The sequence below is a fragment of the Acyrthosiphon pisum genome, chromosome A2 (genome assembly GCF_005508785.2).
Source record: "Acyrthosiphon pisum isolate AL4f chromosome A2, pea_aphid_22Mar2018_4r6ur, whole genome shotgun sequence".
In the NCBI taxonomy this organism is placed as follows: Eukaryota; Metazoa; Arthropoda; class Insecta; order Hemiptera; family Aphididae; genus Acyrthosiphon; species Acyrthosiphon pisum.
Window position 1 is genome coordinate 59,082,877 of NC_042495.1, and position 27,765 is coordinate 59,110,641.

Genomic DNA, 27,765 nt, shown 5'->3' on the forward strand with positions numbered 1-27,765 from the left:
TAGTAGTATGATAATATTAATAATGATATCAACTAATAATACTACCTATATAATAATATTGCAAGTTATACGACGATGCAGCGACTATTATACTTGATGTTTTAGCGTGTTGTATTATAAATTATAATAGTTGATGATATTATGTAATGTTGTGGACACTTGTGTACAGATCAAAGGAAAAACTAGATGGAGGAGTTATGATTGTTTGAAGAGGGATTCCCACGTGTGGGTGGCGTGCCACCAAACTTAGTATTTTTTTAACCACCTAAAAATATTTATAATTTTATTCTGTATAGGTAGGTACGATACACTTGTAAGTGTCAAAATTATTTCAGATTTCATCTACTTTCTGACTTTGGATAATAATATAATAATACATTTAGTGAACTACTCTGTGGTCATCGGTATCGGTGATCGCCCGTGATGTGTTTTTCCGTATATTATAATGTTTTTCAGACGATATGTTGTTCACCTAACTTACTGGATATAATTTTAAAGAGTTTAACTTCATCAAATATAATGGTTCATAGTCAATGACTAGTCAATTATTCATATTTTTAATATTATCTGTGAGACCATTTCTACCAAAATATGACGACCACTCGTGTGTGGCATAATGTAGTTATAGGTATGCGGGTGTATATTGAAATAATGTTGAAACGTTCTAAATGTAAAATCGGTGTCAATAACTTATTAATAATATTCATTTTCTAAGCACGTGCGTAATGTACATCGTAGGTATGTACCTATAATAATACCTATGTGAATTATATAATATGGACAGCCCAACGACCGCAATTCACAATGCACTTTGACATTATAATTACGCACGTCGTGTCGGCCGTATACATTTTATGCGATATTTAACTGATTTGATACGACATGGTTTTGTCATGTTAAGTTGCACCTCATTGTGTTCGACCACAATGCGAACGCAATTTGTTCACGTCATCACCTGGTACACCATAGTACACCGGATCGGCGTAGAATACAATGCACTCCTATTATTACAGCACAAGCCACATTGTAGTCCGTATATTCCAGTTATTAAAGGCCGTGAACATTTTTTATTGCAGAGTAGGCGCAATCGATTTAATGCAGATGAGGTATTAATTAAACGTGGGTTTTTCATTTTTTCAAACACCGCATTTAATTAAAACCGTTCAGATAGGTTGATATAGATAAGCAGCATATGTCATTGTTTTGTAAATAATATAGAAAATTAAAAAAAAAAACACATTTTTCCTAGGAGAATGATAAGAAACAAAATGTTTTGTTCTCATACAAAAACAAACATCATAAGTTTGTTTAACCATCAAATGTTTATATTAAGTTATATTTTGAAAGTTAATGAAAGTAATTTAAACAACAGTCATACTATTCATGTACTGTAAACTTGTGTTGTTATTAGGTTTTCTTATATTAGTTAGCTACACAAACTCTTTAAATGCATCTTAGGATGTAGTTAATTGCACAAGTAGCATGAATATGGATAGAAAAAATTGTTGAACTCATGTATGTGAGTTATATTTACTATCTATAAGTACCTATGTAAATTTGTTAAATGTTAATTAATTGGAATTTTTTTCACAGAAAAACTAAATTAGACATAATTGTATGGTTAACGTTAAATGTATTAGACTAAATTATATTTAGCAAACGAAAATTGACCTATTAAAATGTGTATCCACACAAATAAAAAAAATAACTAATTTTAAATACATTTTATGCAATTCAATTATTTTTTATCATACTAGGTACTGTGTTTTAAGTATAATTTGACATTTTTATAAAAACCTTGAACAGTGATTTAAATTAGTATCCCCTATAAAGTACTATATAGGTATTATTATATTGTATATTATTATTAGCTTTTAAATTCCGTCGAAACTGTTAGATTAATATAATTAAGATTTAATTTCTATATTATATTTATCAATAAAATAATAATGAATAATACAATTTGAACATACAATTAAATCATCGATTTTCTATAATATGACTGTTTTTATTTTCCTTGGCCTGATGATCAATGTTGATACAAACACTTAATATGGTCCAACCACTTTACATATATGAATAATCCTCAGTTAATGAGTTATTCCTCGATAAGTTTATTAATCAAGTTTAGGTAATTAATCAGCTTAATTTATTAATAATCAATATTATGGCATTTTAGTGTAATATAACTATAATAGTTTAGGTCATTCCTTTTATTTTGAAAGTGCTAACTTGCGTTTAGTCTAGCGATAACTATTCTAGGAACTACTATAACTATAAATATATGCGCCTTAATAAATTACAATAACTACTTTAATATTATTATACAGACCTAACTAAATTTACATTACAATATAATATAGGTATATACCAATATATTTAAATATATATTTTCTATAACAGACTTTTTGCTTGTTAAGCTCATGTTCATGATTCATGAAACTATACATACCTAATTTAGATATATTAATTACTTTGACATTATGTTATGTGATACTAAGAATTTATGTGATGACATGCTTTTTGTACATTTGCTAAAAATATTAAGTAGCAAGTAAATTAGTACGTATTATGTACATGGTAACAGTATAATAAATGTATAATGTATAATATATATACATAATATATCCTAAGATATGATAAATGTATGAATTCTAGCCTAGTTTGTGGCCTAACTATAAGTATTTCCGCTATATTTTTTCTACTTGCTTACGTCTTTATTTTTATTTCTCTTCCATGGCAAGGGCTGTTGTCAAATAATAAAACAAACAACATTAAGATTAGATCGTTTCCAGAACTTGGCACAGATATACACTAGTTCTGTCTTAAATTCCACATTTAAATCACATTTAAAGCTAATTGTAGTTTTATTTTGGACGTCAAAAAGTGTTCGGCTATAAATTACACTTCCAAAAATATGGTGGTAGGGTCAAAATTTAACGACGAGAACGTGGGATGGACTCTGGCCGACTTGGCCAGAGTTCAACCAAACTCACCTCCCCTTCAGCTCTTTTTTCCTCAAGTTCTTTCTGTTTAGCATGGTCTTCAGCTATGCGCTGTTCGATGGCCCTCAGTGATTCACGGGTGAACGGACGGAATAGGCTTTTTTCTTCACTGGAGAATGAAGAATCGGTGTCAGCAATGGACATGGTCGAGTGCACCTCTTATACCCTCGTCGGCCTGCCCCCTCCGGACTGCTGGAGAGGGCTCAAGCACGTTAACCCTCTGAAAGAATAATATAAAGTGATCGAATCAATAATTAATTGACACATTTTTAATTGTACGGTAAAATATATATTTTGGGACCCAAATATGAACTAGTTTTTTGTCATTAATTATGAAAGTGGTTTTCAATCGATAAAAGTGATATTTTATTTTTTAATTTTCCATTTTTATAGTTATTATAGGATATAATATTATTATTTAAGTACCTCTCGTCCATCCGGAAAATGGCACCTGTGGCGCTCTATTTTGGATACATCCCTTAAACAAGACAGTTTGAGCAGGGTTTGTACACTTGACAATCTGAAAATACATATAATAAATTTAGATTAAGACATATAAGTACACACAATTATATTTATGAATTATGATAACTTAATTTAAATTTAAAAAATAATAAATGATTAACAATAATTATTAAAGTTTTAATATTTTTTTTATAATTTATAATAATATAACTATCTTCCGGACAAATAAATAAATGGATTATAGTAAAATTTTGACTCTGAAAAGTATGCCACAGATTTCTGTTTAATAATCGTTATTAAACACATACAAATTCAATTTCATTCATTAATAGGTTTTTATTTAATTTTTAATTTTTATTTTAAGTATCATATCTCGAAAATTACACGTTATACGATAAATATATTATGACCGGGTTGTGTTAAATTAAATGCATTCGGGCAAGACGTAGCAAACATCGATTTCTGTTCTGCCTAATCGTACACTATACAGTAATAATATCAGAAGTAGAATGAAACGACGATACAGGGTGAAACGTAGGTAAAAAAGTAGCATAATATAAAGGGAGAAGTATCAGTGGTGGAAAAAGAGAGATAGACAGATGTGACTACCAAGAAAGGGAGAGAAAAAGGTTGTTGACCCGAAACTCTACGAGGTCTCGCCTTAACCAAGTACTTTATCCGCATACGTAATTATTGTGTTGTGTAAAAAAAAAAGGTCACTACACCTAATTTTAAACTTTATGACACGATTGTCGTTCGAAAGTCTTGAAATTATGTCTTACCCGTAGTAAACGAGTAAAAAATTACCTCTGGCTATTTAGCATAATATTATCTTTGAAATATCTACCTATAGGTTATGTACTTATGTACGTATTCTTACAATTTATATAAGTAATTATATTTAGTATGAGAAATTATTTGCAATAACAATAGTTTTTTGCAAACTTTCATAAAACAAATAAATTTAAAAAAAGGGGTAAGTGCAGCGGGGTGGAGTAGGTCAGCGGTGGTGGAAGTTTTTCCATCGTCCCTTCGGTCCTCGGACAGGATAGTGTATTATTACAGAATTGGATTTGAATGCAATGAATGCATTCGATTAAAAACGATTCTGAGTGGACGAAAGAAAATGTATGAATCATAAATATGACATTGTATTAATAACTATTAAGTAACTATTAATTGCATATAATATACCTACAAGGATCAGGTAGTTTTTAAATTTTATTCGTTTCCATTGTGATAAACAAAGTGTTAGAAAAATAAATGTTGGTCGTTTTTCCCGTAGCGTTAAAAACGATAAAGAAAATCGAAAAATGACCCGTTTAAAGTAGCATCTTGGTCCAATTTGCTAAAAGATAAGATACTATATGTTGAAGTTGAAGGACTCCTTCTGGTTATTTTGTTTACAGGATAAAAATAAAAAATAAAAATCATTGTAAAACCACTAGCTTCCTAGCTCCACTCAGAATCTAAAATATAAATTTACAAATGGAAACTTTTCAAATTCTTGTCATTTTTGAGTAAATGTTGGATTAATCTATAGAAATATAATAATAATAATAATAATAATAATATAAGAACATTGTTGAATGGTACCTTACTATTGTCATTTACTCGTTTCTATTGATGCATACGACATGTACCTACCTACGATTTTACTATGATTATTAAAATATTATAACAAAATTCACAACCATTAATGATATTATCATATTAATAATTATAATTATTATCATATTTCATTCATTTATTGTCCGTATACCAAGCTTGTTGTCTATTTCCGTAATATTATTTGTCGGTCTAAATGTTCCCAGAGGAATCGTTGTCACTTTCATGAAAACATCGTGAACTCTATGTACCCTACGTACAATAAACGAACCAATAACAATAAAGTACTTCTTTTTGCTCAAGAATTGTACGAATAAAATATACTCGTGTGTATATCATAACAATACATATAATACAGAGGTACGTTATTTATGAATGTATATACACAAAAAAACACGGGAAAGTACTATCGTATATGTACAATACATGCATGTATCTACTCCGGAACGAAACTAATATTATATATTTTCTAAAATGTTTATTGATTATTTCTAACAGTTTTATTACATTTCTAAGGTTGGTTGAAGAGGGCGTGTATACTTGCGGGTATAAACAATTGGCTTTGTCCTTGCGCACTCGAATTATATGCGTTACAAAAGTATACAATGCTAAGTGAATATTTCATTGAGAGCTTTATCATTTGTTTGGAGAGGATTTATAACATATGAATATGACACGACTACGCGGGGACTTTTTTTTTTTGTATAATTTTTACCTTTTTTGTACAATCCATTCATTATTGAACATGGTGTACATGCTAAATATACAACTGATGTATTGGCTCTAACAAAATATCTAATCTATTATATTAATTTGCTGGTATTGATATGTAAGAAGTATCGTGGTACGCGGTATTCTAGAATATTATAGATTGAACATTAAACATACAAATAATGTAAGAAACTATTGCATAAATGCATAGGTACGTATAAATATCGACAATGGATTTAAAATAAACATTTAAAAAAAATAACAATTGTAATAGTTTTTACTTTTTAGAACAATTACATTATACGATGTGCTCTTATTATTATTCTGTTGTAAAGTTGTTCATGAGCAAAAGAAAAATCGTTAATATAACGGATGAATTATTACATAAACTACCAAGGAGAATGAGCACAATATATACTTCATATTATTTCCACGGGCTACTAAATTTCAAAACTAAAAGCACATTACAGCAATATATTTTCAATAAAATATATTATTATCTAATGACGAGTTCTATTTCATACAGTACAACAACATCATTTTTATAAGAATATGTTAATTATTATTTAAATATCCTTCGTTAAATAATTCTAGAACATTTTACATTCCGAGTGATCGTTATAATATATATTTTATCATTTTAAAATGATGTGTGTATTTTTTTGTGACTCATCACCTTTTACTTTTTAGAGAAGTTAGTTTGCTACTTCTACATCTTTCTTTTAAAGAAAAGTGAATATAGATGGTACTTTGTGGTGGAAAAGTTTGTAAATCTAAAAAAAAAGTGGGTAATTGTCTTAACAAAAAATACAAAATAGGGAATAACGGGAACTTTCGTGCCCAAACCAGTTTTTTTTAAATATATTTACTATTTTTAATGACATTTAGATTTAAGCGATTTCCAATTAAGACCGTATTACTAATATTGAAATAAATTGAAATAATAATAATACGTTTTTTTCCCTTGCTTTTCTCTCCTGATTTTATGGGGTCAGTAACCCTTGTCGTGTATCGTCTAACACCTCGACAAGGCTCTGACCCCACATTTTCTTTACTTACGCGGTGTATTAAGTACTTACACCAGCTAGGTGTTTTAATGTATTCTTTATTCTGTCTATATTCATATGTTCTTCGGTCTTCCTCTTTCTCTCTCTAATAGTAATATGTATGATAAAAATCTATACCTACTTAGTAATATAGGATGACAGATTATCTCAACACAGAATATTTTTTTGTATTCTGCAATGGTTTATCAATGAATTAAAATTTAACACATCCATTACAGCTACCTACTTTAAAAATCTGCTGTACAGCAGAGTGGTCACCTCTTACCCACTTTTTAAAATTATTTTTACTAACAAAATATAATAATAATTATTATAACATAATAACTTAATACAGGGTACCTATGTAATAAATTATAGGTGATGTTTGGAACATTTACTCTAGACATTTATTATTTCGGTGAAACTCAACATAACATCATTCACAAATAATATAGGTACACCTACATATTTTATTTATTCGTATGTACTGTCGAACTCGTTGAAGTACGATTGTTCTATAGAAATTAAATTAAATTCAAACTAAACTCGTATAATGAATTCAAAACGCTTTATTACAACGTAGGAATATATTATCACAGAATATAAGAAATTGGTATTGTTGACCCGAACGGCATAAATATTTTAATAATTTGGTTTCAAGGAAGTAAAGGAAACGTTACTTTTAAATAAATTCATTTTACTTTATTATTTTTATATTAAAGTAAATTAAGGTAAGTATTGTAGCATTTAAAGGTAAAAATATTATCTAGGGTCCCACGAGGATGTTTATGATATTTTAATTTTTAAGTAAGTTATGACTGTTTTAAAATGTACAAGCAATTTACGATTTTAATGGATATTCCTGACTCGGTATAATATCTTACCCACACCCGGATCAGAAAAGGAACACCGTTAAATTGACGTTATAATAGTAAATTATTGATCGTTGGTGGTGAAATAAAAAGTTTCGTGTCAAATGTGTATTCACCTATACATTATCGAAAGCTTTTTTTCTAATGTAGTTACATTTTTCTACACTATCAGGGTAGGCAGGAAATCTTAAGACATTTTGAACTTAATGCGTTTTGGTGATTGTTTCTTTCTTTACATTTTGTATCACTTGTATCTTCCCCTAACCACCCGCCAATAACTGTTATCCATTATCCAAGTGTTATAAATTCTCGCGGGCACCAGTGTTTGATAATATAATATATAAAATGTTGTATGCACATTACACACACAAATTCAACGATTAAATATAATAGTGTCGAAGAATGATATCCAATATATGAGTTTGAAGTTTTCGGTGCATTTAGGAAGTTATTGGGTGTGCATGAATTACTTTCGAATCTTATCAATTGCCGTATCGGGATAGGAGCCGAATAATGTAAGGTTTGGTGAACGATATCACAGCAAGAAATATTTCAATTACCAATTCCTGTATAGTTATACACAATATCGATTCGCTGAATTTATTACGTAGAAAAAAATAATGAAAAACACGACTTTTTAAACTAAAATTGCATTGGTATGTAACTGGATTTATAAAATATGACTTTTGTTGGCATTATAATGTATCAATAGCACGCACGCTGCAGGTAAGGTATACATCAACAGCCTACGACGGAATTAAATTAAAAATCTATTATTTTTTTATGTCGCAGTCACAGTAATATTCACAAAAAAACGTTTACAGTAGAAATTGAGATTGTTTAGTTAAAAAGTATAAACTGTTGGTACTTTATTATATTTTCTGTGGAAAAGGTTGGACCAAAATTACTGCTATTCGTTGCAAGGTCGTTTCTACAGCATTGAAGACCAGGTTCATGTTTTTCGAAAATGTTGTTCGTTTTAAAATTGTAGTTATCCTATACTGTGCTGGTGTATCCGTTGTATTCAAAAATAATACAGAAACTCTTAGGTGTCGAGTGTTTTTAATAAAATTCTACAGCTTTATGAAATTTCCGTGACACATCGATGGAGTCGTTTGTAAAGTATAAAAATAAATAGTGGGTGGAGTTTGTGTGAATACCTAGCTGCTTTATTGTACTGCACGAAACAACGTGGTTCTGGTGTTAACCCCATGAACCCCAATTGTATAATAGCAATATATAGTACAGGTCACGCAAACCACTATGGTCGTCGCATTGCAGCTTCTCCCAACTTTCCGAGTGAGACATGCACGATTCGACGATTTTTTTTTTGTTTTTAACGAAAATAAAAACGCACCAAGAAAGTTATTTTCACCGTGCGATTAAATTATACAGAAGGGGTGAAACATTTAAATACACTCTTTCTTTCTCCTTTTCTCTCTCGCTATATATATATATTTATGTATATTTACTCAGCATAATATTATAATATATTCTACTACTATGTGCTATGAAACCTCGAATTATTTTTATACCATCGTCGTATTTAACTTCAATAACGCGCCGAATACATTTTATTATACACACATCGCGTGCCGCGTAACCAAACCGACGAAATTACATAAAAGTTCATCACTACGACGACAATAATAATGGGACACCATTCAGATGACGTATATGTCATTTATATGTACAACTGCTAACAAAGAAGGGAAAAAATAATCGTAATAACGACGTAAAACATACATAATACATTGTTCGTATGTTGGTGTTAATAAATATAATAACAAATTTATTAGGTACCTACGACCTACGTATTTTGTACCGGAAAATTTATAGTATATTAGTGTAGTAGTAGTTTGTCCATGTATATAAATGTAATTTTATAAACCAAAAATAAAATATCATCTACTAAAGTCCGTATATATATCGTATAGGTAGGATGTAGGTACAGTATACATTTTGTTTTTAAATTGTTTCATTCGATGGCCTCATTTCGTTTTCTAAAAAATGGATACGAATAAAATAAAATAAAATAAAAATAAAATAGTCTGTTGCTGGATCATTACATTCTGTCAACGTTATTTATGAAATATATTCACCTTGCCCTATATGGAGTAAAAACGTATTTACCTCAACTACATATTGATGTTACGCGCACATACAAAAAAAATAAATAAACAAATTGCTTGATAAAATAAAAAGAACAACTCACCTAACGGAAAGTTAGTATTTTGTAATTAAGTTTTATGTTTTATATTTCACTATTATTATTTCTCTTTAATACTTGAAAAACAAATTGAAAACTCATAGTAATTTTTGTGTTATATACTTAATATGACACAATTTCTATAAAAGCAATAGGTAAAACAAGTATTATTAATTCAGTCATAAACAAGCCAAAAAAAATATGCGTTTCAAGAAGTAGCTTTTGTAATTATTATTTTTTGAAGTTTTATGTATAAAAACTGTAATAATACAAGTAAAAATAAACAAAATATGTTAAAAAAGATCAAAGCTCAAAAGATTTATTATTTTTCTTTCCTCGGTATTATTTAAATATTCCATAAATTTAACTTCTATGAATAAAATTAAAAAGGTATATAAATATCATAAGGAAAATTAATCACAAAGAATTGCATTTTGATTTTGATACTTCTTTAGTCAATCTGATAAACAAGAAATTCTTCATAGTACATTTAGTAAGCCAATAGTAACAAATATCTTTATAGAAAAATAAGGTGTTCAATGTGTTAGTATTGATAATAATTATAGAGTAAATGATTTTCAAGTTTAACGTTTAGTGTTTACTATTTATACTCAAAACATATTAATACATATTAAAATAGTTTGATGTTTTATAATACAATAATATTCTAGCTGATCCTGTACGGCGTTGCTCGTGACAAATTAAATACCCGTGAATTTACCAACAAATATTTTCATCGTACATTTCAAAATCCCTGTTTGAGCACCTCCTGGGTTTTAATTTACCCTTATAAATTAGCCTATGTTACTTAGGGATAATGCTGCATTCTAATGTAGAAAGAATTTTTGAAATCGGTCAAGTAGTTTTTGAGTTTATTCGATACAATCATCCAAATCTAAATGTCTAATAATTAAATAACTAAATAACTATAGATAAGCATAAACCATATTATATTATATGGCTATTATACTAATAAATGATAAATAATACAAAGATAAATATTTTAAGGGAAATTGATTTTTAGATTGGATATGAAATTCAATGAAAAAGAATGATATTTCTATACTTATCAACTGGATAAAACGTTAAATTGGAATTTGAATTCGTTATACTTCGTTATGCTTTCTATAAACGAACATAATATTATATTTTGTACAGTTTTCAAAAACTATAATTATATATTTTTTAATTTTGCATTTTTATTTTAGTTTTTAAAATACACGTTGTTTTATGGTCATAAATATTCATTATACTTATACGCAACAAAACTAACACGATATCTACACAAAAATGGTCACAAAATAAGTAAAATCGACAAAATAAAAAAGTAATATACATGAATATTTATTATACACTATTTCTATTATAATAATACTCAGTAAAATGTAACGTATTTATATAATTTTATATTTTTCTTTAACATCAAAATTAAATTTTTATCAAACAAAATAAATAGTTTAAAAAGTATATTACTTTTAATTTTATGATTTCATGGGTATTTATGATTTTATAACACTATATTGTAGTACAAGACATTAATGATTTTGATCCATATATTTACACAGAATTTACCTATATCTACTACATTTTACAATCTAAAACCTTTTAATATTTTAATCACACAATAGCTTACTAATTTATTTATAGTGTATATTTTAGAAAACCACTGGTTTATTAATCAAATATGCTAAACTCTTTTTATTCATTCTCAACAAAGTGATCAATTTTAATAAATATTTTACATCGTTTTAAAGAATTACATATGTGTAAAAAATCGATATGCTTATTTTATCACTAAAATAATACAATAGGCACATATTGTAGTATGTGTTTTTTTTATTGTAAATTTTTCGACTATGTATTATAAAGTACTACTATAACCTGAACTTCGTTAGATATTTATAAAATAATTCAAGCTATTTGACTATTTTATGAGTATAGGTATAGAGTGTATTTTTAATTCTATAGATCAGTGATTCTCAAACTGGGGGCCGTCGCTATATTATTGAGAAATTGTGAAATACTTATTTTATTTAAAAAATTTCTCTAAGTGTTTTCAAAAAAAAAAAAAAAACCATAATTATTTTCGACTTAAAATTAAGTGAGGTAGGTTAATTAGTTAATAAATAACCGGCAATATCAAATCATAATAAATAATTTATCTGTTTGAAATAGTACATGTAATTTTAGTATATAATTAAGAAAAAATAATTAATAATTTTGATTAAGGGGGCCTTGACAGTTTTACATGAAATTTAGGGGGCCCCGTGACAAAAAAGTATGTATGAAGCACTGCTACAGATAACCCAGTTGTTTATTTAAAATGTAATATTCTGAATAAATATTGAAATCTGGTTTCAATTCATTCAAATATAGCAGTTTATAATTTAATTAACATATAATAATTAGTAGGTAGGTAAAATTCTCATTAAAAAAAAATTAATTAATATTTAAAACTATATAAAACTTGCATTTTCATTAAATTCAGTTAAAAAAAAAAATAAATATTTTGGTAAAATAAAATGGAATCCAATATACCTATCTAGTGTTAGGTTTTCGACTTTTAATTTTCGATGAATCTTTATGCTATTATGATTATGAAAATATATTATAAAAATAAAGTCCTTCAGACTACGTCCCGGAAGAATGGATCAATGGATCTTAAAATAATTATTATTGTAAACAGTGGGTTATGCTTATCCTATCGTTCAATCTCCTCTTAATCCTACGAGTAATTTAAAAGTACCGCACTTTTAGAGTCAACTTTGTAATGGCTTCCAAAGCACTTTGACTAAAATAAATTGTCACATCCGCCACTTTTTGCTCTCTTAACTCCGATGAGTGGTACCCAAGTACTAACGATTTTAAAGCTCATTATATATTTTTACGTTGTGAATTATTATAATAAAAACCATGCACGTTTATAACGTGCAATATATCTTTGTATACACAGGAAAGACTTTTCGTCTCAAAAAATACACCTCGTGCGATTATAGTTTAATGCAACGACGTTTTCTTTTACCGTTTGTATGAAAATAACGCATTGATTCAATATACAATTAAACAGTCAGACAATGAGCAGACGGAGTTAGCTGTAGTGATTAATTATGACTACAAGTATACAATTTAATAAACCCTGGACTAATACACTGCCTGATATATATAAGTTTATTACTAAGGTTATCGTAATGGATTCGAATAAGGTTTGTGTGTGCGTAGGGTGTTGGCCCTCGTTGGCTATGTCGTCGGAAAAGGGTGAAAAAAAGAACACACAGTCAAGGTCCACCGCGAAAATCTTTAATCATTGTTGTTTGCCAGCAAGAGGGTTGGAAGTCAGGGTGGGACCGCGTAAGTCGCGACGGCGGCGGCGAAGTAAAGAAACCCGAAGAAAGCGCATTTGTCAAAGTTTAATTAAAACGAAATAAAAGTAAGTGTATAGAGGACTAGCTACCACCGTTCGAAAAACAATAAATTTTAATGGATATCCGACAGATGGGTGTATAATGATGTAGAGGTATTTTTTGTGGTGGTGTGATGGTTAGGGTGGTGGGGAGGCGTACGAAATTAATGCCCAACGTCGCGGTAGTATTATTAAAGTAGTTTTAAAGGCAGTCGGTCGTTATGAAGTCGTCGTTTTTGTCATAAAAAAAATGAACATTGTATAATATTATGTATATTATAAATTATAATATATAAAGGGATGCATCAGTACTCAGTAGTAACCGAACTGTATTTGGCAGTCAGTATTGTTATAGTGGTCATATATTCTGTAAACAAATTTGACTTAGACCCTTACTCCCTATCCACGCATGTACGATATACCTACAAGTTGAGTTTTATTTAATTCAATAAATACTTACCACAGTACTTATACTTAGTATTAACTAACCCATCTAACCATTAGATGTTGAAACGGACTCCAAATACATGTATTTATAGTTCTACCGATTTCATACAAAAAAGGTTATTGAATAAATAAAATATCATATTGAAAATCTAGCTGTTTTGTGGGAAGAATAACACTTGAATACTTTTCAGATAATGAATTAGCTAATTGTGTGTTTGTAACCAGTTTTTTGATTTGAAGCCTGTGCTTCATAAACGTAATCTAACGTCAAGTTAAAAATAATATAACTTAATTTTAGAAAATTTAACAATTTATTTTACTGAGATTGTAATTGAAAACAAAAACATACAAGAAAATAACAGTAACATTTGTATATTTTTATTTACCACATTCTTCCAAGACACTTCCAATTATATATCATGGAATCATTATTTAAAATATTCTATAATATAGAATTTAAAACAAAAGACTTATCCAGTTTTTATTTTATAAGGTATTCACTATTCAATAACTTAAATATTTTAAATACAATTGATTTTTTACGTCTGTAAAATTTTATATTTTTGTAATATTTATTACAATATAATACTGTTATATTTATGTAAAAAATTTTATTTACCGTCAGTTAAAATTGTATTCGGAAATATAATTTCTATATATTATTTATTCAATAATAGGGTTTTAATGATTGAATTTTATTTAAAAAATTTAAATTTGTAATCTGAAACAATACATGGTTGTATTTTTTAAACCGATCTAATAAACCACAATTTCCAATTCCTTTAAATAATAATAATTGGCTCGATTATTAAGTGATATTATTAATTAACGCAAGCTTTACGGGTACGAAAACAGATTATTTCAATTTATTAAATACCTATAGGTATAAAATAAAAATACAGCATTCGTAAAATCAATTATTTTTAATTATGCACATTTAATTAAATAAAAAACTATAGAAGTTTTAGTTCTCAATACAAAAAAATCTACTATAAGTACTCGTTATAGACTATTATAAAATGTTTTTCATTATTTTACTTTATTGGTATTATACTTTACTAAATAAGTGCAAGCGAAGATAATATTTAATTTTACTAGGGTTGATATTACAATATTATACCATATTTAGTGGATTTTCAAAACATTTGAAACCAATCTCTGGTGATGATTGAATTAATGTATTTCGTGATTACTGATTATCAATGGATTGCTATATGGTAAATGATTGTAAATTTATTCTGATAAATTTATAATAATGACATAATATTATAAACAAAACAATAAAAAAAGTGTAAAATTATATTTCACGTATTAATGAAATAATATAGGCCCTGCACCTACTTCTTAACAATTATTTTACTTTTATATAATATACGAGTATCAATAATCACCCAATGCCAAATAATTATTGTTTGCAATAAATGTATTTATTTATTTATTATTATGAAACGGGACGAGCCTAATACAAATGTTGATGCAAGCTAAAGTACGCAACAGTATAAATTATAAAACCAACAATATGGTGTTAAACATTACATAAGGAACTGGTTTAGTTCCACAATAGAAACGATGAATCCTCGTTCGCTAATCCCACTCTGCATAATATAGAACTGTTTCGCAAATAGTTCATGGAACAAAAAGAGATATGAAAGGGGAAGATACTATGAGAATTAAAAACTGGGATTCTAAAATTAAGCTTGTTTAGTATAACAGGTAAGTCAATTCGACCATCAATGAGTTTTGCCAAAAAATAATAGGTTTGTTTGAACTTGCCTATCAGTCAGCGTGGTCAGGCCAAGGTGGCAAATTACTGGATTATAGTCATGAGGTGGACAATGAATTGATAACCTGAAAAATGCACACTTCAGAAATTTACATTGGACTCTTTAAAGTTGGTAGCTAACACTCATAGTTGTTGGGCACCAAATTACAGCTCGATACTCAAGTATAGAACGAAAAAATTAGTTTAAGGAACTAGACAGCTTGAAGTTCATAGAAATTCTGAGCAAGAACACTAGCATTTTCATGGCTTTACAAGAATTTTGTCCAAATGAGCATTAAACTTAAGACAGCGATTAAACGTTATACCCAAATTATGTACAGACTCACCAGTAAATTCAAGGAGGAAACTACCAGATATATAGAATAGTTAAAATTAATAGGACAACTAAGAAAACGAAAAAAATCCATAAAAGTGGATTTAGGTATTTGAAAATGGCTTTTTTTAGTCCATTAATAGTTTATTGACTGACAACTCATAATTGGTGCATACGAGAAACATAGAAACGTATTATGTACCTACACTAAGAAACGTATTCGACTACTGACTACTGACTAGTACTACAGTCTACAGCACAATTCAATAACTATCTAGTGACTTATGTGATTGAAGTTTTAGGTGAAAAACTATTTTTTCAGAATGTCGACATTCTAAATCCTAATATTTCACAACAAATCTTGAGAAAACAAAGCGAAATTCGTCCATTTCAACTATAACTGTTACAAATTCGTTTTGTCAGTCTGTACGCAAACAATCGTACTTTAGAGACATTTTGTAAACTAAGCATGGTTCAAAAAGTCAAGACCCTATGGTAAATGTGTTGACCAGTTTATTTGGCGTAATAAAATTTTAGTATTTTACACTGCAGAAATGTCCACACAGAAATCTACTACGATGATAGATGTTCTGAAGAGTTCTGTAGTGTCAATATAAACTATGACATATTTCATAATACGTATAGTACAGGCCCGTGTTGCAAAAGTTTACATTAAAAAAGTTTGCTAGGTAAAATGTTTTTACTCCAATGGCCATTGCATGTCTGTAGTGGAACACGTGTAGACTTTAAGGAGTTGAAATGACTCGGAGGGTAATCAACGCGCCTCGGCCCTTTAAACGGCCGAGACAGACGGATACGTACAGATAAATAGTAATAGTACAAAATATAATGTAAAGTTGGATTTATCGATATATTACAAATCGACACATCGTCAGGTCGTTTAAAAATCGTTTTTCCGAGTACTTGTAGCCCTGCATGTGGCGTGCCCGTACAAAAATACCGTGTCAGGATATATAAATACATACACCACAAAACACACACTCTCATTTTGTATTTTCTTCGTTATGGTCCGTTGGCGTGTGCGATGTGCACATGACATGCGTTTCTGAGTATTCGAGATGAGCGAATAGCGTACAAACTCAATTTCCTCATTTTGCCGACAGATATTATACAGGGCCATGCTCACTCCCATTTTTTTCCTTTGATAATGAATTTATTCAAATTCTGATTTATGGAATTTCTTAATAATATACCTACTTATGGATCATATTTTCAATTATTTTATTTTTATTTTTAAGCATTTTTATAACATCTAAAGAGTGTCCTTTGGTCGTGCAAACGAAAACCAAGAATGATCTTTTTGAAAATTGTATGCATTTAAACAAAATTTGAACGAATAGTTTTTGAGTTATTAAAATTTACAAACTATGAGAACAGGTATTAGTCCTTGAAAATGGTGATTATTACAAAAATATAAAATAGTTGTAATATTGGATTATATTACACCTACTGAGATAATTTGTAAAATGTATTACTAAAATGTTCAAACATCATCAAGACCTATATCAAGACACAAATCCGCATATCTTCCAAACCAACTATCGTAATATGGACCTATTATTTTTAAATATTATTCAACTCAAAAACCACTCCTAAATCCAATATATATACATTGGTACACATTTAAAAAAGTCAAATGATTAACAATTTACAGTAACAAATAGATGATTCTCGATAGTTGAAAAAAAAAGTTGGTATCGCAACACTACACTCCTTAAATTTTATGCAATTAAAAGTATCTGAAAATATTATGGTCTTTAAGCATATTTAAAAATGCAATATATCAGAATTTGAATACATTTATTATTGATGAAAATAATGAGGATGAGCCTGCTGGGTGCATCATCCTGTACATTTATATACATATACAATGCCTGTCGAACCTACATTGGCAGCGGCGTTGATAAAATATTGACGTGAGGGTTTCTGCCACCACCGTATCATGAAAGTTTTATAAAGCTGAATTTATGTCCGCGCGATACACCGAAACGTGATTGCCGTCGAACATACAGTGTGTATGTGTGTGTGTGTGTGTGTGTGTGTGTGTGTGTATAAAAGCGTTTTTATAACGTTTTCGACCTTTTTTGGCTTTTTATGACTGACGTATATTTCATATCACTTTTCCCCTATACATTCTCCCAGTAATGACATTACATTATATAGGTGTCGCATACGGGACGGCGACGACATTCTATCCTTTTACTTAATTTTTTTCAGTTTTTCCCACGAATACATTTTGACATGCCGCTGTCACTGCCTTGTTGTACACACATCATACATTAGTCTCGATCCTCATAATATAAACGCACGTGGTCATTGCGTTGTATGTGAGTTTTACTGCGTATACAGACTGTAGTAATGGAATTTTCATAGAAGCTTCCATGAGAAGAAAATATCATTATTGCACATTTCGTAGCTTTATAGTCGTTATGTATACGATTTATAACAATGTTGATATTTATTCCGAATATTGGTGTATACCAAACTGAATTTAGTCCCAAAACTATGGGTTCATTTTGTCCGCCTTTTAAAAAATTAAAATTAATCTAACTAATGGAGCACGGAGCTCAACTAAACCGGAGAAAATAAATATAAATCGACAATGTTGGAACTCTGCGCGTAAAAGATAATTGAAATATCCACTACAGACTTCGAGATCAGTGCCACGCATTTGCGTATTCCGAAAAGAAAAATAATCGTCTATTGAATCGTAATAATTTTATCGAAAAACTCGTTACTTATAATGCGTTTCGATGCGATGTTTTATTTATATATACGTGCGTTCAGTATCATCGAACTTATAACCATCACTTTCTTTCATCAATTTAGCCTTATTTTCATAGTACAAATATTAATCTTAATAGTAATTTATATAAACTATAACAATAAATACTAAAAATATTTGGAAAAATGAACCAGTAAAGACATTTGCTATCAGGTGTTCGAAATGTTTTGAATGAATTGCCTACCGTTTCCAATCAATAATCGAATAAACAATAAATATAAAATATTTAAAATGTTGCCGGTTGATTTGGATGTATAACAAATAGCGTAGACCTGCAGGTGACCTAATTCTAAATTACATTTTTTTATTATTATTATTAAAAATAAACAAATAAGAAAATTACAATTTGCTAAATTAAAAGCAATTAATATGTTTGTGTGGGATTACAATAAAAATAAAACTGGATGACGTGATGGGGCGCCCAGTTTTACTGTTTTAACTAGATTGAATAAATTATAATTTATTTTATGTAGAATATATTTTTAATTATCTAGGAGATCATGTAGCGAATTTAAGTTTGAGTGATAATGAGTGTTGTACTGGAGAGTAATTAAAAAAAAATATTAGATAAAAGGAGATTCAGGCGATCTCTAGTGTTAGTGTGGGAGTTTGTATAGTGAATGAATGTAAGTAATGGTGAGTAAGGATTTTAATGTATTTGTGAAGAGTGATATTGCTAATGTAACACAGAGGCAATAAATAAACGTTGGTTAACATTGAAACAAATATAGTTTAGGTTTGAGACTTTAGCCGACCCACCAATTTTGATTCCATAAGTCGTTGCAACTTACAAGATAAATCAATTGTTCATAAAGACGCATTTAATTATTAAAAGAGATGTTTGAACTGATATGGCTTATGTTATTAAGTGTTGATTCAATGGATATTTTCTTAATTTTAACGTATGTAACTCAAGTTAGTCTTTTATTGATATTAATACATACCTAAATATTTAACTGAGACATTTTACTATTAAATGTTACTTTAAATATATAGTATTGAATATCATGGAATGTGTGATCAAAGGCTGGCTAACTCCATGATTGAAATACTTCTGACGTCGACAACTACTGCCGTGGATTATTTAGGATCACAGCTGGATACGTTTAAACAGGTCACTACAATCTACGTACGTTATTCCGATAAGGTGAAATATTTATCACCTATTTTCCAAAAATATGAAAGTCATTCATAATGAATCAAATATTTTATTTTGTTGTACATTGATAAAATAAAATAACAAAATAGGCATTGGAATACATGTAAAAAGGACACAATATATTTTAATATTTACTACTGTTATACAAGTATCTCTAATAGCCACAGGGCTTAAAAAAAATTGTACTTCATATTTATTATAGTAGGTATACGTGATACCCTTTAGAAAAAAATAACTATTGATTTCAAAGCTTTATAATATAGAATTAGGCTTGATGCACGAATTGAACTTAAAGCTTTCCCTTAATGTCAACATTGATATTATGCATTCCTAATTTATTTTGTTTTTTAAAGCCCGGCGAATGAATCCTATGCGGTCAGAATCCGGTGTAATACACTGTTTTGTTTTAGGAATGAGTTGTATCCAATATTATCTCTATTAACTTTTATACCTACGGAGGTCGGAGGTCAAGAGCGATAGTGCGAGCAAATGGTGGGATTCAGCAGCTGTATATGGTCCTCTTTTATTTTCGTTTTTCTTCATATTTTTTTTAGTAATATATTTATATTATTTTCAGACTAGGTACCTACGCATTTAGTATGTATACATACACACGCGTACATAATGTTCAATAACGGCGACCTGGAGGATCAATACATGTGGTTATATTTGTGTTTATGTGTACCTAGCTAATTCCAGTTGCTCACGAACACGAAACGCGAACGTCACGCCAGTAGAATAGTCAGTCAAAAAATATTAATTTACACTAAGCATTGTGTGACCTGCAGGGTTACCGTGCATAATAAAATAAATACATAATATAACGATATGTTAAATATATTCACGTGATTATTCGGTTTCATTTACTAATTACTATAATATACGAACTCCATACGTCATATATTCATAAATATAATATAAATATTTATTTATAATTTATATTTAGTGGATTAGGAGTGGATCGGTTAAACACATTTGATCGAAAAACATAATCCGTTTTAATGGTGTTGCTTTTGCTTAATGATACATACATCATTGTCACTATTTATTAATAGATTAATATAATATAAAGATAATTAATTCGAAATTATTTCTTACGTTCGTTTGTGTATTACTATTTTTACATGGTTTTAATTTTGAAAAGAAACAAATTTTACAATTGTAGACGTATTAAGTCTCGTTTAATCAAAATAGGTTCCAAAAATAAGATTTAACAATAAACCGTCATTATACCAAGAATTTTCACAATAAGTACACACATTATGTATATATATATAAAGATGTATCAAAGTAAAATCTTATTAAGTGAAATAGAGAGAGAGCAATAAAAAAACAAACTGAAATTTTAAATAAATGTTATACACATTAAAATATTTAACAATTTAAAATCTAGGAGTTAATTTAGGAGCAAATTTATTAACTAAAAATAATAATTGATTTATAAATACGTTGAATTTGAATTCTTTATTGAATTCAGTACCTAGCGTAATATCAATTTTTATATTTTATAACAATAATCAAAATATTTATAATACGTATTGATTATTGGATACCAAAATTTTTGAAATATTGATAACTTATTAAGGTGAAAACTTTTGTTTTACTATTTATTTTTCATCATCATTATTAATATGATTATAAGTTAAAAATTTTAATTTTAAAAATACTTATAAGTTATAGGTACCATATTCTAACAAGTAATAATAAGGTACCTACATTACAATGGGAGTTTATATAGTGTTTTGATACGATTTATTCAGTTTTAACTTTAAACGATAAAAAACCAAATAATAATTTTTCATTATAATAATATGATATTACGAAGAAAATCGTTATTAATAAAAATTCTATAGGTATTTAGAATAATTATTGTAATATAAATCAATTAAAGATTACCTAATTTAATAACTTTAATTTTTTTTTTTATGAAACGTTGGACTAAAAAAAGTCTTATATTTAGACAATTGTAAAAACTTTAGTAGCTCTTCAAAGTACTTCATATTGAAACTTTTAAATATAAATAAACAAAATAAAACTTTATATTAAAGATTTTATTGAATAAAATTCAGTCCTACAAATATTATGCTTTTGCGCAATGTTTTCATTAGTTGCACCATTGTTTTAATTACACAAATATAAAACAAAATACTTGACCTTTGCTTTAAATGACATTTATACATTTAAACCTCTACTATATAATAATATTGTCATTACGTTACGATCCATGACATTTTGTCACTGGGTTTGATGTAATATATTTTCATAAAATATATTAGACAAATTATAATTTTATCGCAAATTGTAATGTTCATACATGAGCTTGATATTTACTTGATTTATAGTATATTTACTGTCGGATTTTTAAAATAAATTTTAAGTGTGTACAAGTAAAATGTAGGTTGGTATAACTCTCAAAAAATTATGATATTGATTATTAGTTTTTAATTGTTATCATGCATTTACATTTAAAACATACTTAGTGATAATAATAATCATTATATGGCATTACATATTTACATATATTTTCACATAAAAAATTATGATAGAAAGTGTTGCAGGCAACACTAAATAATAATCGGTAGGTATCGTACAGCTGTACAAGACGTAAAATAAATGATTATAAACATTGAAAATATGAAACTTGATTTTCGGTGTAATTTATATTTTACTTGAAGCAGTAGGCACAACATTATAATAGATATTAAAGCATATGACTATAAAGAGTATGAATGGTAAAATTCTATACATATAATATACTATATAGGTATACTATACCTACTACTATTAAATAATTTAAGAATTATAATACCAGTATTATAGGTAGTTGACTATGCGTAATCTTATTTTATAACTAGATTCAACATTTATAGAATTCTAAGCTTTATCGAGAAAATAATTTTTATTTGTCAGTCTTACTATGGAAAATGTTATGTTCAAAAAGATAACTATAGAACGAAAAAGTCATTTGTTCCACGAGTCACGTAGGTACCTATTATGGAATCTTTGGCCCCGTAGGCCGTAACACGTCTTGTATAGGCACTGAATAAGGTGAACATTTGAGGCCAAACAATATAATAAATTATCTATTGCTTGCTTAGTTTCTTTTTCTCTATTTTTTATTCATTCATTTTAGCGTGTAACAAAATGTATTTTAGGAGGATTATGGATAATAATACATAATTTAATTAAATAACAAGATTACCGCATAAGTTCAATAATTGTGCTATAATAGCGTTAATCAAATTAAACAGTATTAAAGTAGTCGACATTCTCTCAACATTGTAACTATAGTAGAATAAACAATAAAACACTAACTATTTGTGAAAATGAAATATTTATCCTATGGAAACGCATTCAAGTACCTACTTATTTATAAATCGATTAATCTTAAAACGTCGTATTCATAAGTGTTAATCAGTCATAATATACGTAATTGGACTTCGAAGTAAATTAATTTAAGTTCTTGTACATAAATGATGTATGTGGCACCATACCTAGGTACCTAAGTTAATAATATTAACCCTATATTTGTCGCTGGCTATTTTGTAACGTCAGTTGTCTCGTGGGATTTGAACGGTTTTAACAATATCAATAATTATTATTCTAAATCATTCAAATTATTTTTAATCTATAATTTGTTATTGACCCTGAAACACAATAGTAAATGTCAACAGTATTAACTACTATGCAAATATTATTACCTTGATATATTATATTAATGTAGAACAAAATTAATATCTTAAATAAAAAAACCGAAAAACTTAGTTAAAAAAAAAAAAAAAACTTAATTAAAAACATAATGAAATAAATAAATTGTCAGATATAATTTATTGAGATATACAATATATAATATTTATACGACTTAATTTTTTCATCAACACCATCTTTATGAACAAGGCATAAAAAGTATTATTCGAGTGGGGTATAAGTGTACAACAGTACAAAATATATATCATAGCAGTTGGCTTCGGCATGAGTACCTAGGTATTTATACTGCTAGGATATAAAAAAAACCAAAATTGAAATAAAAACATTGTGCATATCTATCTTCGAGAGAAAGTTAGGCTAACATTGGTAAATAGTTGACAGTTGTATTATAAAACTTGTTAATACAATTCTGTGGTACATAATATGTACGATGTACCAGGCGCAACCAACGAAGTTACATTTAAAAGTTTTATCAAAAGACAACTCATGTTTCGGAATCATATTATGATTTATAACTGACAACTGTTATTACTTATTAGGATGACTAAATTATTTTAACAATAACGTACCGATATTATATGCGTTATAGATATAAAATAAGTCTTGTTTATGAATATCAAGAATATTACGAAACAATATCCGACTCAGCACTACTTCGTGAACTTGCTGCTTCGTATTTATATCGACGACAACACATAATAATATGGTCTTTGTTGCCTGATGTGTTTGGAAACGGTGAATATACTTATTTCCTCTTGATTTTTCATCTACGTGTAGTAAAATTATATAATAAAGTAGTCTTTTAAAAAGGATTTAGCACAATATCTATTAATCTTGGATAACATGTCATACAAACTGAAGCAAAACATCTATTCAAATTTCTCGATTCGGATAACAAATTATTCAAATGAGATAAACAAGAACAATAAATAATTATTTTAAATTTCTAAGGAGTTATTAATATAATCACTTCAATGTTTTTAAGAATATTATTTTAAAATTACAAAACATATAAAATTTTAAACAACCCAAAAAATTAAATTAATTTAAAAAAAAGTATTACTTTCATAACAACTTAAATATCAACATGTCGTACGCAAAGGGCAATACATTATTAATACTATTTTCAAAGTAAGTTTTGTGCATTTATGTAATTACGTTTAATTAATTTGAGTACCTTCCTAGTTTGTCTATTGATTGAGAAAAATAAATAGCGGTTTTGCAAAAGTAATGATCCTGTATTCCTGTGATGGATTATAGTGACAATAAATGTTACGTCAATGTCCTATCGGAAATTAAGATGTTCACATATGTTTTGCTAACTCGAGACGCTAGAAAAAAGAAAGAGGTGGTATTATTATTATACAATAATATTTCCTATTTAGTATACGTCCTCTGGATTACCGATGATTAAACGGAGACTTCCCTTTTGTAATAGGAAAATACCAAGGAACTAGCATCTGATGTACATATAGTTGTTTCCAGTGTTAAGTTGAATTCCATGATAAGTCATTGCATATGTGAAAATACGATCCTGAGCGAATGAAAATCTTTCTTTAGATCCATTTCTACGACGGTTTCTAATTACCAACTTATTTTATTATATTTAAAAGTTTTAACTATTTTTGCTAAAAAATGCACGAACCACTACTTAAAACTAATAATTTAATACCGATGTACCATAATACGTGTAGCAGTATGAATATATTGGTAGATGTATGCCTACTGCTTCAAAAAAATATCTCAAAAGCAATAGTGACAAAAATTGATTTGATATTTATGAACTAATGTAACAACAACTTTAGGGACCTTTACATTTTCAGTCCTTAGATATATAATGATAGATAAAATTATAAATTTTTTAAATATTCGATTAAAAAATAATTATGACTTTATGAGCTTTTGATATTTATCATTTCTGAAAGAATAACTTATAAAAGACCAAGGTTGGTCAAGTTAATGAACATAATGAACTCTGCCAACTTAAGTTAATTTAATTAAATTGCTTTCAGTTAAAAGTTAAAAATTAACAAAAGATGGAAAATAAAATAAACTTAGCTCAGTTAAAACATTTTTTTTAAGCTATAATATTTTTAAGTAATAAAATTCCGTAGAATTTTGATTCACACAAACATTTATCAAGATGTTTAACACTGTGCGAACATATCAGATGATGATATATAGGTATTATAAAAAAATAAATTATCAAAATTGAAAAGGCGTCAAGAAATCAGTATTGTTTGTTGGCTCCACATGTTATGAAAATAAAATAAACTTAACTGCACGGTAATGATAATTAACTATAAAAAGTTAAGTTACAACAATAACAATTTTAACTGAGTAAGTTAATAAGTTAAAAACAAAAATAATGAACTAGTTAAGTTTAAAAGATTAAAAAATTAATATTTTAACAAGTTAATGGTCAACTTTATAAAAAACCTTATATTAAAATAATATAATATATAATAATAATTGCATTATAATGTAATATATAATTACCTTATAATGTACAGAATTTTCAACAAAAAAATAAAAATCGAAAAAAATCTGAAAAAAGTTGAATATGTTAACGGTCTGTAAATAACTCAAAAAGACATAAAATATTTTGAAAATGATTTCATATCTATGAATGCTAGTATAAATATTTGGTTAAAATGTTTCTTGATGTTCCATAATTACAATAAAAAAAAAAAAAAACGAAATCGTTTAACAAAATATTGTTGTTTTTCCAATGTTTTAGAAAAAGTTTTTTGAGTGTCATATTTTTGACATAACACCTTACCTGACTACCAAAAAAAAAAATCAATTTGATAAAATTTGCCAACAAAAACCATCCTCGAAATAACGCATCACAAATAATATAGAACATAACAAGCCTTTTATTATTATATGGCGATAGAGACCGCATAACATTATTATCATTAGAAATAACAAATACTGATTTTGTTGACGTCTCTTGTTTTTAACGTTTTTGTCACGTCCGATATTATATTGCTATAGCTATAAATTATTATTGTTGACAGTTATTGTCCAATAAGAGAGTATTTTATTAATACTAGATATTTACAGAAATAACGAACAAAATAATATATCAGACACTTACATACGAGCGAATTGTTAGTATTTGACCAGTCGGATTGTGCAAATAATGCGTTCACGTATCATGTTATTTAATAATATCACATATTTTATTATTACGAAACCCGGTGAAGAGATAACGTTAGGTATTTTTAAAGGCTAAGTATTCTACCAAGTTCATCGAACTTTAACAAATATTTTTAATAAAACGTGTATAGAAGTAGGTGTTTGAAAGATCCTAAACTATACATAGTATTGTACTTGTATTTTAACATGTCAAGAACAGAATATCTATTTAGTCCATTATGGAAAACAGGATAGTTTAAGCTGTGAAATTGATTGAAGATTATTTTAACGGTACGACGATCAATATAAGAGTCTTAAACACGTCACGATTTTGTTCCCAATAATCTTATAATATGTATAAATCGAATTGTATCTGACCAAAAGTCGATCTAAACGTCTGGGCGGTGAGAGGGGGAAGATATCGATGCGGTGTTGTAAAGCGATTTATGCGAGTTCCACACATAGATTCCGCGGACGTTTGGGAAAAATAAAAATCAGACGCCTCTTCCCAGCGACATGATAGTTTATGCGTGGTGATGGTGTTAAACGACCAGCTGACGGTGGATTTGTATTCTGAATGCGCAGTCCTAAATACAAGCGTTACCTATATAATATACAAAGTGCTTGCACGCACAAAAACACACACTTTCATGTTCATGTACGTTTTTATAGTCTCAGGTAGGTAGGTAGGTAGGTAGGTAGGTTATACGACGCGACGTGTGTGTGTATGTTCTATTCCCAAATGGCAGGGTAGTGTAGACGGTACATGGAAATACGAAAAAAATGTATAATAAAATAAATAAATAAAAAAGAAATAAGACGACAAAAGGTACAAAGGGACAAACCGTATTCATGAAAGAAGCGAAGAAGACGAGGTAGTCGTGACGGTGGCGGTGCGGTGGAGCTGGTGGTGATGGTTATAGTAGTAGTAGTAGTAGTAGTAGTAGTAGTAGTAGTAGTATAGTATTAGTAGTAGTATAGTACCAAGTAATAGTAGCAGTTGTAGTAGTATAGTTATAGTGTATAGTAGTGGTGGTATAGAGGTGGTGATGTCGGCAGCTGGAAGTTTGAGGGAGGGCACACCGGTAC

General features: G+C 28.3%; 1 protein-coding gene across 4 annotated transcripts in view; it reads right to left on the reverse strand.

Annotated features, from left to right (window-relative positions):
* LOC100158802 (sodium channel protein para) overlaps positions 1-27,765 on the reverse strand; it is a 65,962-nt gene that overhangs the window by 14,911 nt on the left and 23,286 nt on the right. For 2 of the 4 annotated variants that reach the window (XM_016804578.2, XM_016804577.2), the window contains exons 2-4: positions 3,432-3,525; positions 2,997-3,225; positions 2,714-2,746 (exon numbers count right to left, since the gene is read on the reverse strand). In XM_016804578.2, coding sequence (XP_016660067.1) covers positions 2,714-2,746; positions 2,997-3,149 — 186 coding nt within the window. In that variant the 5' untranslated portion in view covers positions 3,150-3,225; positions 3,432-3,525. Of the gene's footprint in view, positions 1-2,713; positions 2,747-2,996; positions 3,226-3,431; positions 3,526-27,765 lie in introns of those variants that run through there. The other 2 variants (XM_029490267.1, XM_029490266.1) reach the window with 1 other exon arrangement.